Source organism: Macrotis lagotis, chromosome 4 (genome assembly GCF_037893015.1).
Source record: "Macrotis lagotis isolate mMagLag1 chromosome 4, bilby.v1.9.chrom.fasta, whole genome shotgun sequence".
Lineage (NCBI taxonomy): Eukaryota > Metazoa > Chordata > Mammalia > Peramelemorphia > Peramelidae > Macrotis > Macrotis lagotis.
In genome coordinates, this window is record NC_133661.1 from 173,471,424 (window position 1) to 173,485,701 (window position 14,278).

The 14,278-nt window shown below is 39.6% G+C and overlaps 1 protein-coding gene across 2 annotated transcripts in view; it reads left to right on the forward strand.

Annotated features, from left to right (window-relative positions):
- Nucleotides 1-3,880: 3,880 nt before the first annotated feature.
- The window catches only part of SPPL2A (signal peptide peptidase like 2A), a 61,655-nt gene continuing 51,257 nt past the window's right edge, over nucleotides 3,881-14,278 (forward strand). The window contains exon 1 of one of the 2 annotated variants that reach the window (XM_074234683.1): nucleotides 3,881-4,082. In XM_074234683.1, the coding sequence (XP_074090784.1) occupies nucleotides 4,023-4,082 (60 nt within the window). In that variant the 5' untranslated portion in view covers nucleotides 3,881-4,022. The remainder of the gene's footprint in view (nucleotides 4,083-14,278) is intronic. The other variant, XM_074234684.1, reaches the window with a different exon arrangement.

Sequence of the window (14,278 nt, forward strand, 5' to 3'; positions counted from 1 at the left end):
AAATGATTTAACAATGACAAATACCCATTTTAAGCTATCATGGCAAAATTCACAACCATTCCAAACTGTTAGTTTGGTTTAATCATACACATTCTTCATCCAAGTGGGTAATGAAGTTGGATAAGCAATCTGCCCATTGAAATAATTCATTTATTTATATACCTTGGATAGACACTGCAGAAAGACAACTAATTAGGTCCAGAATTGAATGGGAGTAAGAAAAGAAGTGAATAGGCTGAATTGCAATTGAGGAATTACATGTAATGTCAGTTATCCTTAGCTGTCTTCTGAAACAATACAGTAACAACAAAAGAGTGCGACTGGGGTCAGAGTTTGACTCTGGTAGGTGCTTTTCTGGTTCCCTGAATTACGGTTTTGACCAATCATGGAAGACAACTATGTTGTTCTTTAGAGATAGAGAAGTTTATATAATGCCAAAATGATGAAAACCATCAAATTAGGGCCTACAGGTTCCCATTAGATAGAGCACTGACCCTAGAGTCAGGAGGATCTGAGCTCAAATTTGACTGCAAGACCCTTGATACTTATTTGCTGTGTGCCTAGGACAAGACACTTAACCCCGATTGATATCTGGCCACTGAAACCAGATGGTTCCAGAGGAGAAAGTGAAGCTGGTGTCTGCCCCCTCAGTCAGAACCAGTTCACCTGCATCACCCCCCTGATGTCATGGTCTTCTTCAACAAAAATGGACAAGCATCATCATGTGATCAAATGCAGGAAAAAAATCAAACAAATTGGCTACATATCTTTTCATTGCTTGTTATCTATCATGAACCCCAGGACTGAAATCAGACGTCACATCTCAAAGTTGGGTGACTGGCATGTTGTCTGCCAGTTTAGGAATTCCAGATTGGAGTCTATGATTGTGAATATCTGACAATCCCCTTAATGTGATAGACTGGGATAAAGATCAGACATCACATCTCAAGTTTGGATTACTGGCATGTTGTCTGCCAGTTTAGGAACCACAGCTTGGAGGCTATAATTGTGAATTATATGACATTACCCTTAATGTGATAGACTGGGATAAAGACACTACATTCATCTAGGGTACTGCTAACTGCAGTGGAAATAACAATCCTACAAACAATGCAGTTGTAGGACATAAAAATAATCTGGGTTCAGGCATATAGGTTCCCAAGTCTTTGCTGTGTATACTACCACAAAAAAAAATCAATGGAAATGCACAATAACTGAAAATCTATCTCATCAAATGACAGATCCAAGAAGACACTTTTGCACCCTGCAAGAAGTGGGTTCTTCATTTCCCTTCCTAATATCATTTTCAAAAAATAAACTATCTAAAAAAAACAAAAATAAGTCAGACACAACTGACATGGGTTTGATTACAAAATGATGTGAACTTCTTGAGAACAGAAAAGTTTGCTTTTATCTTTTTTATCCACAGTGCCTCAAACCATACATTGATGAGATGTAATAAATGTTTGTTGAAATGATTAATGAGAATCAGTTAAATTCACAAAATTGAAATACTAAGTACAGGCCCCTCTACTTTGCAGATGTTTTTATACTTGCAGACTACTAGAATATAAACTTCTAGTGGGTAATGGCCCATTATCTAAATTTTTAATCTCTCCTAGAACAATTATCCATTAATAATAACAGCTGCAGCATTTATATAGTAACCTACTATGTCTCAGGCACTGTGCCAAGCACTTTATAAATATCATCCCATTTGATCTTCAAAATGACCCCATGATGTAGGTTCTATCATTCTCCCCATTTTGCAGTTGAGGAAACTGAGGCAAATAGAAGTTAAATTACTTTCCAACAGTCATATGGTAACTGAGATCAGATTTGAAGACTTCAGACTTACTTCTATCCACCGTACATCCTACATTTGTATGGACTGAATATATGAATGTTAACCCCTTCCACACAGACATACATAGTACTGATATTATTTTAACTTCTAGCCTGAGCAACCAAATGATCTCTCCTTAACACATTCTTTTTTTTTTTTGCAAAGCAATGGTGTTAAGTGACTTGCCCAAGGCCACACTGCTAGGTAATTATTAAGTGTCTGAGGCTCGATTTGAACCCAGGTACTCCTGACTCCAGAGCTGGTGCTTTATCCACTGTGCCACCTAGCTGCCCTCTCCTTAACACATTCTTACCAAACTTCCAACCAGTTTGAAAAGTATGATGAGTCTCATATATTGTCCCCATCTTTTCAAATGAGGAAACTGTGACTCAAAATGATTAAATGACTTACTCAATATCATACTTTAATTATCAATGATAATTGATATAGGAGTTTAAAGCTTCTTTAGACTCCTTTGATACTTAACAATAAACCAGTGAACTGTGTGGTTCAATATGTAAGTGTTCTGGAGTTAGAGATGGGAATTGTTAAATTCAGATTCCCCTCTCAGTTCTTACTTATGTCAACTAACATTTATTAAGATCCTGTTATATACCAGGCATACGATATAAGCTGAGGATCTGAGGGAAAGGGGGGAAAAACAGTCCTTGTTTTCAAGATCATAATGTAATGGACATGACATGTAAATAACTCTGCATAAACTAGAAATATAGGATACACACACATTATATCATCTATATGTATTATGTTTTAATTATTATATAATGCATTGTTATAATCTCAGAGCTGACATGAAGGAGCATCAGAAAAGGCTCCTCAAAGACTGGTGGAACTTGAAAAAGGCCAGCTGACAGAGATGAGGAAGGAGAGGATTACAAGCATGGTGTCAGTCAGTGAAAATGCCAGAGTAGAGAGATGGAGAACCTTGTTTAAGACACAAAGAAGAGACTATTGTCCCTGGATCTTAGCATGTAGAGGAGAGTAAGGTGTAAGAATAAAGGGCTTTGAAAGTCATAGGGGGGTTTTTTTAATTTTTAATTTTTTTAGGTTTTTGCAAGGCAGTGGAGTTAAGTGGATTGTCTGTAGCCACACAGCTAGGTGATTATTAAGTGTGTGAGATTTGAAATCAAATTTGAACCCAGGTCCTCCTGACTCCAGGGCTGGTGCTAAATCCATTGCACCACCTAACTGCCCTAGAAAGTCATAGGGGTTAATAGTTAATCCTGAAGGTAACAGGAGGCCGCTGGAGTTTGTTGAATAAGGAGTAACATGGTCAGGCCCACATTTTAGGATGGGGGGCTTGCATCAAGGTGGTTTCGGTGTCAAAGGAGAATAGGGGGCAAATAGGAGAGGCGGCGTGTGGGTAATGATGACTTTGCCATTAATTAACTATAGGTCAGAGGACATGGTCAGAGGACATGATTGGAAATGGGAGGTGGGAGAGAAGTCAAGTTTGCCTAGTTTGCCAGCCCAGGGGAGCAGTAATGACTCTGACTTGTTCAGGTATTTGAGGATCAAATAAAAGAATGTAAGGTAAAGGTCTTTGTAAGTTTTAAAATGCTATATGGGTGCTACTTATTGCTGTGGGATAGTAATGGTGTTCTTATTCTCATGAGATAGCTGGGGGAAGTGAAGCCCGGAGGCAGGAAGTGACTTGACCAAGATCTCTTTTCAAATCCAAGCTCCCTCTGGCTAAGCCTGAGGCGCTGCCGCAGCTCCATGTTCCAAGACTAGGTGAAAAATGAGAAGAAAGAGCGCCGCGGGGAGCTCCTGGAGAGGCTTCCCTCGGGCTGGAGATGAAAGCTTCTCGTGGGTCAGAGGAGGAGGAGGAGTGTGGGGGTGGGGGCGGATGGTAGCGTGTGAAGAGGCAGATCCCACAGCGGGAGGTCAGAAGTCAGGGTCCCCTCCAGGCCCCGCCCCGCCCACGAGGCCCCGCCCACGGGGCGTGGCCAGGCGCGGGGACTTTCCTCCGGTCCTCCCCATTCACCCCCTCCCCGCCCCCGCTGGACACGTCGGGGCGGAAGTGGAGGGCCGAGGCACCGCCGCGGCCGGGCTGAAGCCAGCCGCCTGGGTCCGAGCCGGAAGGAAGCGGAGCGGCCCGGGCCGGAGCTGGCCTGCCCCTCGCCGGCTCTGAGGGTCTGTGGGGCCGCGGAGGATGGGGCCGAAGCTGCTTCGGGCCGCGGCCGCCCTGCTCTGGGGCTTTCTGCTGGGGCAGGTAAGGGAGCGGCTGCGGGGCGGCGGGCGGCCTCGGAGCTGCGGCTCCCTCCCGAGCCCGGCCGAAGGGCGGGGCCGAGGATGCCCCCCGCTTCCTATTCCTTCCCTCCTCCTCCTCCTCCTCCTCCTCCTCCCGGCTCGGCCCGCACTCCGCCGCGGCCCGGGGGCGCCTTACACGGGGGTGGGGGGCGGAGCCTCCCCTCCCCCCCTCCGGCCCCCGTTCTTGCTGCCCTCTCCAGCTCCGCTCCTGCTATTTCGAGCCGCCCCTGCTCCGTGAGCAGTTAGTGGCCCCCCGGGGGGACCGTGAACCTCCTCCTCACCCTGCACCGCCCCTGCGTTCGGAGCTCCCTCCCCGACCAGCTCCAGTTGTGCCGGGGGCGCCCGGCCGTCGCCCTCCCCCCTCCACAAAGCGGCCTTACCAGCTCCCTTCCCTTGTGCCACAGTTCAGACAAAACCCAATCACGGCGGGAGCGGCGGACCAGATTTTAAATGGCCACAAAGCCAGAGCCCTGACTTCCCCGTGTTGCAAAGTTTGAGTCTCACCCTGAAGCTTCCGAAGTTGACAGCAGCGTGACTTGGAATAGGGCTTGCGGCCGTGGTACAGGGAAGGTTCACCTCCTCTAAACTCCCTTTAAATTAGCTTTTAAATATACATTGTGGACGTTGCACACAACTTTTTTTCCCCCCTAGATACTGGTTACAATTTTTAAAACACCATATTTATATTGTTAAGCTCTAGTTAGATTAAAACATGGGACCATAGTAGATTTAAAGTTAGAAGGAAGTTTAATCTAAACTCTCCAAATTAGCTTTTAAATATACCAGTAAATGGTGATATTGTGGACGTTGTAGAAAACTTTTTTCCCCCCTAGATACTGGTTACAATTTTTAAAACACCATATTTATATTGTTAAGCTCTAGTTAGATTAAAACATGGGACCATAGTAGATTTAAAGCTAGAAGGAAGTTTAATCTAAACTCTCTAAATTAGCTTTTAAATATACCAGTAAATGGTGATATTGTGGACGTTGTAGAAAACTTTTTTCCCCCCTAGATACTGGTTACAATTTTTAAAACACCATATTTATATTGTTAAGCTCTAGTTAGATTAAAACATGGGACCATAGTAGATTTAAAGTTAGAAGGAAGTTTAATCTAAACTCTCCAAATTAGCTTTTAAATATACCAGTAAATGGTGATATTGTGGACGGTGCAGAAAACTTTTTTCCCCCCTAGATACTGGTTACAATTTTTAAAACACCATATTTATATTGTTAAGCTCTAGTTGGATTAAAACATGGGACCATAGTAGATTTAAAGCTAGAAGGAAGTTTAATCTAAACTCTCTAAATTAGCTTTTAAATATACCAGTAAATGGTGATATTGTGAACGGTGCAGAAAACTTTTTTCCCCCTAGATACTGGTTACAAATTTTTAAAATACCAAATTGATATTGTCAGGCCCTAGTTAGATTAAAACATGGGACCATAGTAGATTTAAAGCTAGAAGGAAGTTTAATCTAAACTCTAAATTAGCTTTTAAATATACCAGTAAATGCTTATATTGTGGACATTGCAGAAAACTTTTTTCCCCCTAGGTACTGTTTACAAATTTTTAAAATACCAAATTTAGATTGTTAGGCGCTAGTTAGATTAAAAGGAAGACCAGTGAAGGGTTTATGTTTTTGTATAGTTTGTGATAAAACGTCTTAACTAATGAATAAATTAAATTCCACAAGTTCATACTTGTATACCAATAGGTATTCTATGCTATAGGGAAACTGAATGAGATGAAATATCTGAAAGCTTTTGGGGGGAAATACTAAAATGAATTTATGATTTCATTGATTTGAATGACCCAGACTTGAATTGGTGACAAAGCTAGTACAATAATTCAGTTTCATTTTATAATTTTAAGTTTCATTTTGACTTTTTCCCAGTAGGCTTTGAACTACGTTCCTTTTGTTTCTGCAACCTGCTCACATCTACCCTGCCACTCTTCTGTGTGTTACTCATGTTTAATTCTTAGAAGATTGGAATGTTCTGTTATTTGAAATATTTTAAAAATACTAGAAGAATATTGGTATTAAATATATGGGCTTTTATTTTTTTTGTGAGACATTTGGTTGTATTAGTAAGTGTATAATTGTGAACGCAGACACACAAGTGTCTTCAAGAACTGACAGTCTAATGGAGAATATACATCCTAGAAACTCAATATAGTACAAATAGTGTGTGATTCTCTACTTGATATTTTTCAGCCTTATTTTATACATTTTCATGTGACCTTTAAAAGTATATTTTTTGGGGCAGCTAGGTGGCGTAGTGGATAAAGCACTGGCCTTGGAGTCAGGAGTACCGGGGTTCAAATCCGGTCTCAGACACCTAGCTGTGTGGCCTTGGGCAAGCCACTTAACCCCATTTGCCTTGCAAAAAAAAAAGTGTATTTTTATAAATAAAATATATTTACATTTTCCTCCAATACAGCAAACCCCCTCTCCCTCCAAGAACTTAAGCATAATTCCCTTTAAAACATTTGAGTTCTGCTTTTTTCTTCCATTTTCTTGCTTGTGCCTCAGGGCCCAATAAGCTGAATATCTTATCTTACCTTCAACCTTCCTATGCATCCCTAATTTTCTATTCTTTTCACTACATTTGCTTGGTTTTAATTAGCCCTTTGTGACTTACTTTTGACACCTTTATATCTCCTCTAAAGTTTTCTATTGACTTTCTCTTGTTCTTCCTGTCTTCCTATAGTTTGTAGAATTTTTCTAATTATTTTTAGTAATATTCTTTTTATTCCTTAATAAGCTTCTTCTTCACATTTCCTTTTTCCTTTTATGTACCCTAGTTACTTTTTACCTTCTCTTTGTTCTGACTCTTTGAAGGGAGGGGAAAATAAGGGAAGGAAATCAGCATTTATGTACCACCTCCTGTATATCTGGCACTCTGCCAAGGATTTTTACAAGCATTATTTCATTTGATCCTTGCTAAAACTCTGGGAGATGGGTGCTATTATTATTATTATTATTATCATCATTATTATCTTTATTTTACCATTGAAGAAGCAAAGACAAATAGAGGTTAAGTGTCTTGCCCAAGTCCACACACAGCAAGTAACTGTCTGAGGCAGAATTTGAATTCAGTTTTGCACAGGCTTAATCCAGTTTGAAATTCAAATAAGGTAGTTCTTTGAAGAATCTTCATCCTATAGTCTTTGCTCTTCAGGTACCATTTTCTCCCTGCTTTATGTTCACTGTACTTGAAAACATTCACTTTAATTGATATTTTAAAAGTTTTAAGAAAAAAAGATAAAACTCAGTAAGCAGTATATTGAAAAGTCTAAAAATAAATGTACCATGCCCTTGGATCTCCCACATCTACAAAGAGTGGGATGGGGTGTATTCTACCTCCTTAGAGCTATGTTGTAGGTTTGGGTTTTTTTTTAATTTTGCAACATTCACTTTTGTTTTGTGGTGTTCTTTTAGTTTATATTGTTGTAGTCATTTTTTATATTGTTTCCCTGACTGATCATATAAATCTTTCTATGCTTCTCTTTATTCATACTATATTTCTTATTTAGCCCTAATTACTTTGTTTTCTTCACTCCTTTTCTCCAGTACCACTTGAAATCTTTATTTTCCTTCAATGGTTCCTGAAGTTTAAATGTAAAATCTTTCCCATTTTAAATCAGACCCTCATGAATCAGATGAGATGGTATATGTAAGACACCTTGTGAATTCTAAGGTACTGTGTAAATGTTAATTATTGTTGTTCCTATATTCTATCATCTTGCCTTGTAAGCTACTTGCATGAGTTGATGTAACAGACTTGGACATTCACTTCACTAATAACTACACTTCTTTCTAATGAGAACCAGTGAAGTTTCTTTGATCTGTAAAGTTATCCTAAATGATAGATAAAAACTAATTAAACTAAAATCCGGAAAGTATTGCACTAAGGTATAGTCAGAAAGGGATCCAGGATCCAATCTGCTCATTCAATTAAGTAATGGAATTGGTGACTGGCAGAGATCCTGTTGGGCAGGATACTGGTTAACAGATGGAACTTGAACACAAGGAGTGAAAATCAGTGATAAATCCTTGGAGTCCAATGTTAAGATTTTCTCCCATTTATACGATGTCTTTTATATACATAATTATTTGCCTTCTGCCTTGAGGAAAGAGATTATATTTACCTTTCTTTATATTTCTATCCCCAGTATTTAACATAGGGCCAGACTCTAAGCAAATACTTAATAAAAATGCTCGTTGACTGAGTGACAAGGGCAGGGACCCTGCCACTTTGTGAAATAGAATCAATACTGTCCTAGTGGGACTTATAGGAAAACTACTAGTTCATTGTCAAGACTCTTCAAAGTCTTCTGCCTGACTAATGTCAGCATTGGTTCTCTAATATAGCATAGGAATGATCCTGCAGTTGAGGATAAATAGGTATACCAGTAAGGCATACCAGTGGACCCTGTAGAAGAAAGAACCCAGGCTATCATGGATAAAAGCTATATAAGCATTTAAAAATCCCTTGATGAGATTCTATACTAGAGACTATTTTAAACTTTTTTAGTTTTTTTTAAATTGGGGATGAAGATTGTTTTCCTGAATTCCTTTTCCTGAATAAAGAAGTAGCTTAAAAGACTGGAAACAAAAAGTCTAGATAAGCAGATCCTACTCTGGCTAAATAAACATAAATTGATGTACTCAGAAATCAGGACTAAAACTAATCTTTACATTGTTATAAAAGATTGGGAGGAAGGATTAGATAGGAAAACATTAATATTTGCATGTGAGGATTTACTCTTCTGAATGGAAAAAAATTGAATAGTTATAAGGTCTGAGACTAAGTAGGATGAAAAATGTTATGTTAGTTTCATTAAGGATATTATGATGCAGAGGACAGAGCACACATGTCCTGACCCGAGGCAAGTCACTTAACCCTATTTGCCTCAGTTCCTCATCTGTAAAATGAGGATGCTTTGGAGAAGGAAATAGCAAACCACTCTCAGTATCTCTGCCAAGAAAATTTAAGAGTCAGATGTGTTGTATAAGGGATAGCAAGATTAGTATCCCTGGATTGCAGTGTACATAGGAACCTAGTGGTTATGAGATAAAAGTATAAAAAGACTGGGGGAGGTGGAGGGGAAGAGGTTATGAAGGGCTTTGAATACCAAACAGGATTTTGCCTTTTGATTCTGGAAGTGATAGGGAGGTGATGGATTTTGTTGAGGAGTAGACTGTTGGATTAGCCTTGGTTGGGAAGTAAGATATTGCAGGCAGAGAAAAAAATAACTAAACTATATTTACAGAATGGTGACCTTCTGATGTATTGATTGTTACCCAATAAGTATTATTAATAAGCAGTTAAATGCTTGCAAGACAGTGGGTATAAAAAGACCAAGAGCCAAACAGTCCTGGCCTTTAGGGTATTGATATACTGCTTGTGGAATATAGCATTTTGTACACTACTAATTAAATATGAGGTGGACACTAAAAAAAAATCAGGGAACTCAAGTATTAAAAGCCATTATATAATGAGATATTCCTAGACTGAGAATACTACTGCAAAAGTGAAACAGTTCTTACCCTCAAAACTTCTATGCCGACACCAGTTTAAAAAATTTAAAAAAGCCTGTGGAGGAGTCTGGCATGGAAGTCAGCTTATGCAAAGGCATGGAAATAGAATGTGGAGTTCAGAAAATAGGAAGTAGACAAATCTGGCTAAAATCTTGAGTTATATGAAAGGGACTAATATAAAATAAGTCTGGAAAGATAGGACAGGAGCCAGATTTCACAGACCTTTACCTGCTAACTTAAGGAATTTGCATTTTGTTCTAATGGTAATTGAAATCAATGAAGTTTAGGGAGAGTAGGGAACAATGGGAAAGGGAGATGTGACCTGGTCTGACCTGTTCATTTGGAAGATTATTTTGGTAGCTGTATGAAGTATGGATTGAAGATGAAAGAGACTGGAAAGAATGAGGTTAACTGTAGAGGTACAGGCAGAAAGTCTTTATTTGAACTAACATGATTGCCCATGAGTGGAAATAAGAGGAGAGATTTAAGGTAGAATTTTTTAAAAAAAAATTTCAATTTTTGTACAAGTGATTTTTTTATACATTACTAAAATATTCTTGTTTAAGAGTAAACATGATACCCCCTCCCCCAAAAAAATTTAGACCCTCATGAGAAATAAAGTAAAAGAAAGAAAACAAAATGTTGCTTCAGTCTATGTTCTGACACTACCAGCTCTGTCTCTGGTGGATCACATTCTTTATAAGTCCATCACAAAAGCTACTTCCATATTTTTCCACTGTTGCCATTGCTGATCACAACTCCCTTCATCCATACCTCCCCACTACCATACACACTATATTTTCTCTCTCCTTTCACTCTGTCCCTCTACTAAAATGTGCTGTAGGGTAACTGAGCAGTGCAGTGGACTGATCACCAGCCCTGGGGTCAAGAGGCCGGGAGCCCACATACCACCCCTGAGACCCAGCAACCACCCTTCCCTGTGGTCCCAGACAGGCCACCCAATCCCAGCCCCTTGCAAGAAGTAAAAAAGAAAATATGTTATATCTAACCACTCTCCCCCATGATCCACCCTCTCCATCACCCACATCCCCCCTTCCCCCTTTCCCCCTTCTCTCCTTTTTATTCTAGCTGTCTATACTCCATTGAGTATGTATGCTGTTTCCTCTCTGAGCCACCACTGATGAGAGCAAAGGTTCCCTCATTCCCCCCTCACCTTCCTCCCTTCCGTATCATTGCAATAAAAACAAAATACCTTTTATATGAAAAATCTTCACCTATTTCACCTCTCCTTTCTCTTACTCCCAGTACATTTCCCTTTTAGCCATTGACTCCATTTTTACAATATATCTTCAAATTTGGCTCTCTCCTGTGCTTCATCTATATAAGCTTCTACCTGCTCTATTAAGTGAGAGGTTTCATATGAGTATTATCAGGATCTTTTTTTTTTTTTAGGTTTTTGCAAGGCAATGGGGTTAAATGGCTTGCCCAAGGCCACACAGCTAGGTAATTATTAAGTGTCTGAGGCCGGATTTGAACTCAAGTACTCCTGACTCCAGGGCCGGTGCTCTATTCACTGTACCGCCTAGCAGCCCCAGGATCATTTTTCTTTGCAGGAATACATGTAGTTCATCATCATCATTAAGTCCCTCATATTTTACCCTTCTCCACTCTCTGTGTGTTTCACCTGAGGTCAAACTTTCTGTTCAGCTCTGGTCGTTTCAGCAGGAACAATTGAAATTCCCCTGGTTCATTCAAAGTCCATCTTTTCCCTTGAAAGAGGATGTTCAGTTTTGCTGAGTAGTTGATTTTCGGTTGCATTCAAAGCTCTTTTGCCTTCTGGAATATTATATTCCAAGGCCTACGAGCCCTTAATGTAGTTGCTGCTAAGTCCTGTGTGATCTTGACTGCAGTTCCATGATATCTGTCCTTCTGGCTGCTTATAATATTTTCTCTTTTGACTTGGGAGTTCTGGAACTTGGCTGTAATATTCCTAGGGGTTGTTTTGGGGGTTTCTTTCCCGGGGAGATTGGTAGATTTGTTCAGTTTCTGTTTTGCCCTCCGCTTCTAGGATAGCAGAGCAATTTTCCTGTAGGAATTCTTTTAAAATGAGGTCAACACTCTTTTCCTGATCATGATTTTCAGGTATCCCAATAATTTTTAAATTATTTTTACTGTATTTGTTTTCCAGATCTCTTGTTTTTTCAATGAGATGTTTCATATGGTCTTCTAATTTTTCATTCTTTTGTTGTTTAAGTATTGTGTCTTGACTTCTTGTAAAGTCATCAGCTTCCTTTAGTTCCATTCTACATCTGAGAGATTTGTTTTCCCCAGAGAGCTGTCTTATTTCTTTTTCCATCTGGTCAATTCTGCTTTTTAAAGCGTTCTTCTCCTCAATAACTTTTTGTACTGTTTTATCCATTTGACCTATGCTGGTTTTTAACATGTTATTTTCTTCAGCATTTTTTTGGATCTCCTTGACTAAGCTGCTGACTTTTTTTTCATGTTTTTCTTTCATCTCTCTCATTTCTTTTCCCAATTTTTCTTCTATCTCCCTGATTTGATCTTCAAAATCTTTTTTGAACTCTCATGGCCTGAGCCCAACTTCCATTTTTCTTGGAGTCTTTAGATGCAGGAGCTTGTACTTTCTCATCTTCAGATTGAGTATTTTGAGCCTTCTTTAGATCATAGACAATGTATTTCTCAGTGGTGTTTCACTTTTTTCTGTTTATTTATTTCTCCAGCCTGTGCCTGGCTTTGGGGTGCTTCCTGAGCTTTTGAGTAATATTGGGGCACCCCCCCACACACAAGGATCTCAGTGTGTGAGGCTCTGACTGCCCTCCTGGTCTGTGAATGATCACAAGTGCACCCCTCTGCCACAGGGCTGAGGTGAGGGGGCCCTGTTCTATGGGGGGGCCTAGACTAAAATCAGGATCTGAATGTTGGTCAGAGCCCCTACCTTCAGTGGCCTGAGTACTCAGGGCTGAGTTGCCTGGAGGCTCCTGCTTGCGAGCTCCACCTGCTTCCCTTTCCTGGATCTAGGCTGCCAGGGCCACTACTGTGCTGACCTCTCTTACTGCCACAACTGCCCTGAGGACCTGGGCTTCACACACTTGCTCTGGCAGAGGTCCCCCGCTGTTCCTCCAAGTTGTTCCTTTTGCTCCCCAGAGTGCAGGTCAGGAAATTGCCCCTTGCTGCCATGAGCCGGAGCTCCCAGGTGCCTTGGGGCTGCCTCCAGTAGGCTGAAATTTCTTTACTCTGGTGGGTTGCCACTCTAACCCAATGGAGCGGAGCCTTTCCACTGTTTTCCAAGTTACCTTGGTCAGGAGAATTGCCTCACTGGATCTTTCTGTGGGTTCTGACTCTCAAAAATTTAGAGTCATAATTTTAAGGTTTTTAAAATATTATGGAAAGAACACTAGGAAAGGCTCTTCTCCTGTCCTTATCTTGGCTCCGCCCCCGAGGTAGACTGTTTAAAATTATTTAGATGTTTATTTGTTTTACCTCAACTCTAAATGTGGAAGGGATAGTACCAATCTCAGCAGACATAAAGAAGTCCTGTTTCTCAGAAGAAATAAGGGGTGGAGGGGGGGGCAGCTAGGTGGCACAGTGGATAGAGCACCAGCCCTGGAGTCAGGAGTACCTGGGTTCAAATCCGGTCTCAAACATTTAATAATTACCTAGCTGTGTGGCCTTGGGCAAGCCACTTAACCGCATTTGCCTTGCAAAAACCTAAAAAAAAAAAGAAAGAAAGAAATAAGGGGTGGACTTCTCAGTTATAAAAATTCAGTCTTGAATTTATTGAGTTCAAGAAAACTTTCTATAACAAATGCATCTTGAATTATTTTTCAAATGTTCTATAAGAACTCTTTGTTGAATAATTCTGATTTTAAAAATTGACATCAAAGATTTTAAAGGACTTGACACAAATTACAAGAACTATTTCCTAAGAGATTCGAAAAGTCATTGTAGACTGATCCCAATGTCAGCTCAAGACATTGCTTTAACCAAAAAGTCAAGAAAATACTGAATATTCCAAAGAATGACATTAAAAATGAAAAAGCTTATCTTATATAAACTTATGATTTTTCTGTGGAGAATAACTAATAGAATCAAAAAATAAGATAAGTAACTACTCTATGGTGAAGTCCTAAAAAATTAGGACTCTTTAAATCTGAAAAGATCTTTGTGAGAAGATCATAGGCCCAAAGATGATAAAATTATGAATGGTCTGTATACAGTGAGAAAGGCATTATTTACGAAATCTAAGAAGCAATTAAGTGAGAAAAGGATGAGAAGCTACAATTAAAGATGGGCAGGGTCAAGGGGATATACTCAAGACACTGGAATGAGATATATTTAAAACAATAAAGGAACAGAGTTCTGGTTCTGGTCTTTTCACTAGCCAGACATGAAATTAGGCTAGTTAATTTACCATATAACCTTATCTGAAAAAAATTATTACTTTTATCTACTTTGATTAAACTAGGTGGTCCCAGGTTTTTTTTATCCCTAACATTTAATGAGTTTATTAAATAAAAGACTTTTTTCAAGAAAGCTGTGCAGTTTGAAAATACTAGTAACATTAAAAAATGGTTCCCATAACTCATTGTGGTCTTGTCTCTCATGAATTTACTAATGGAAATTGA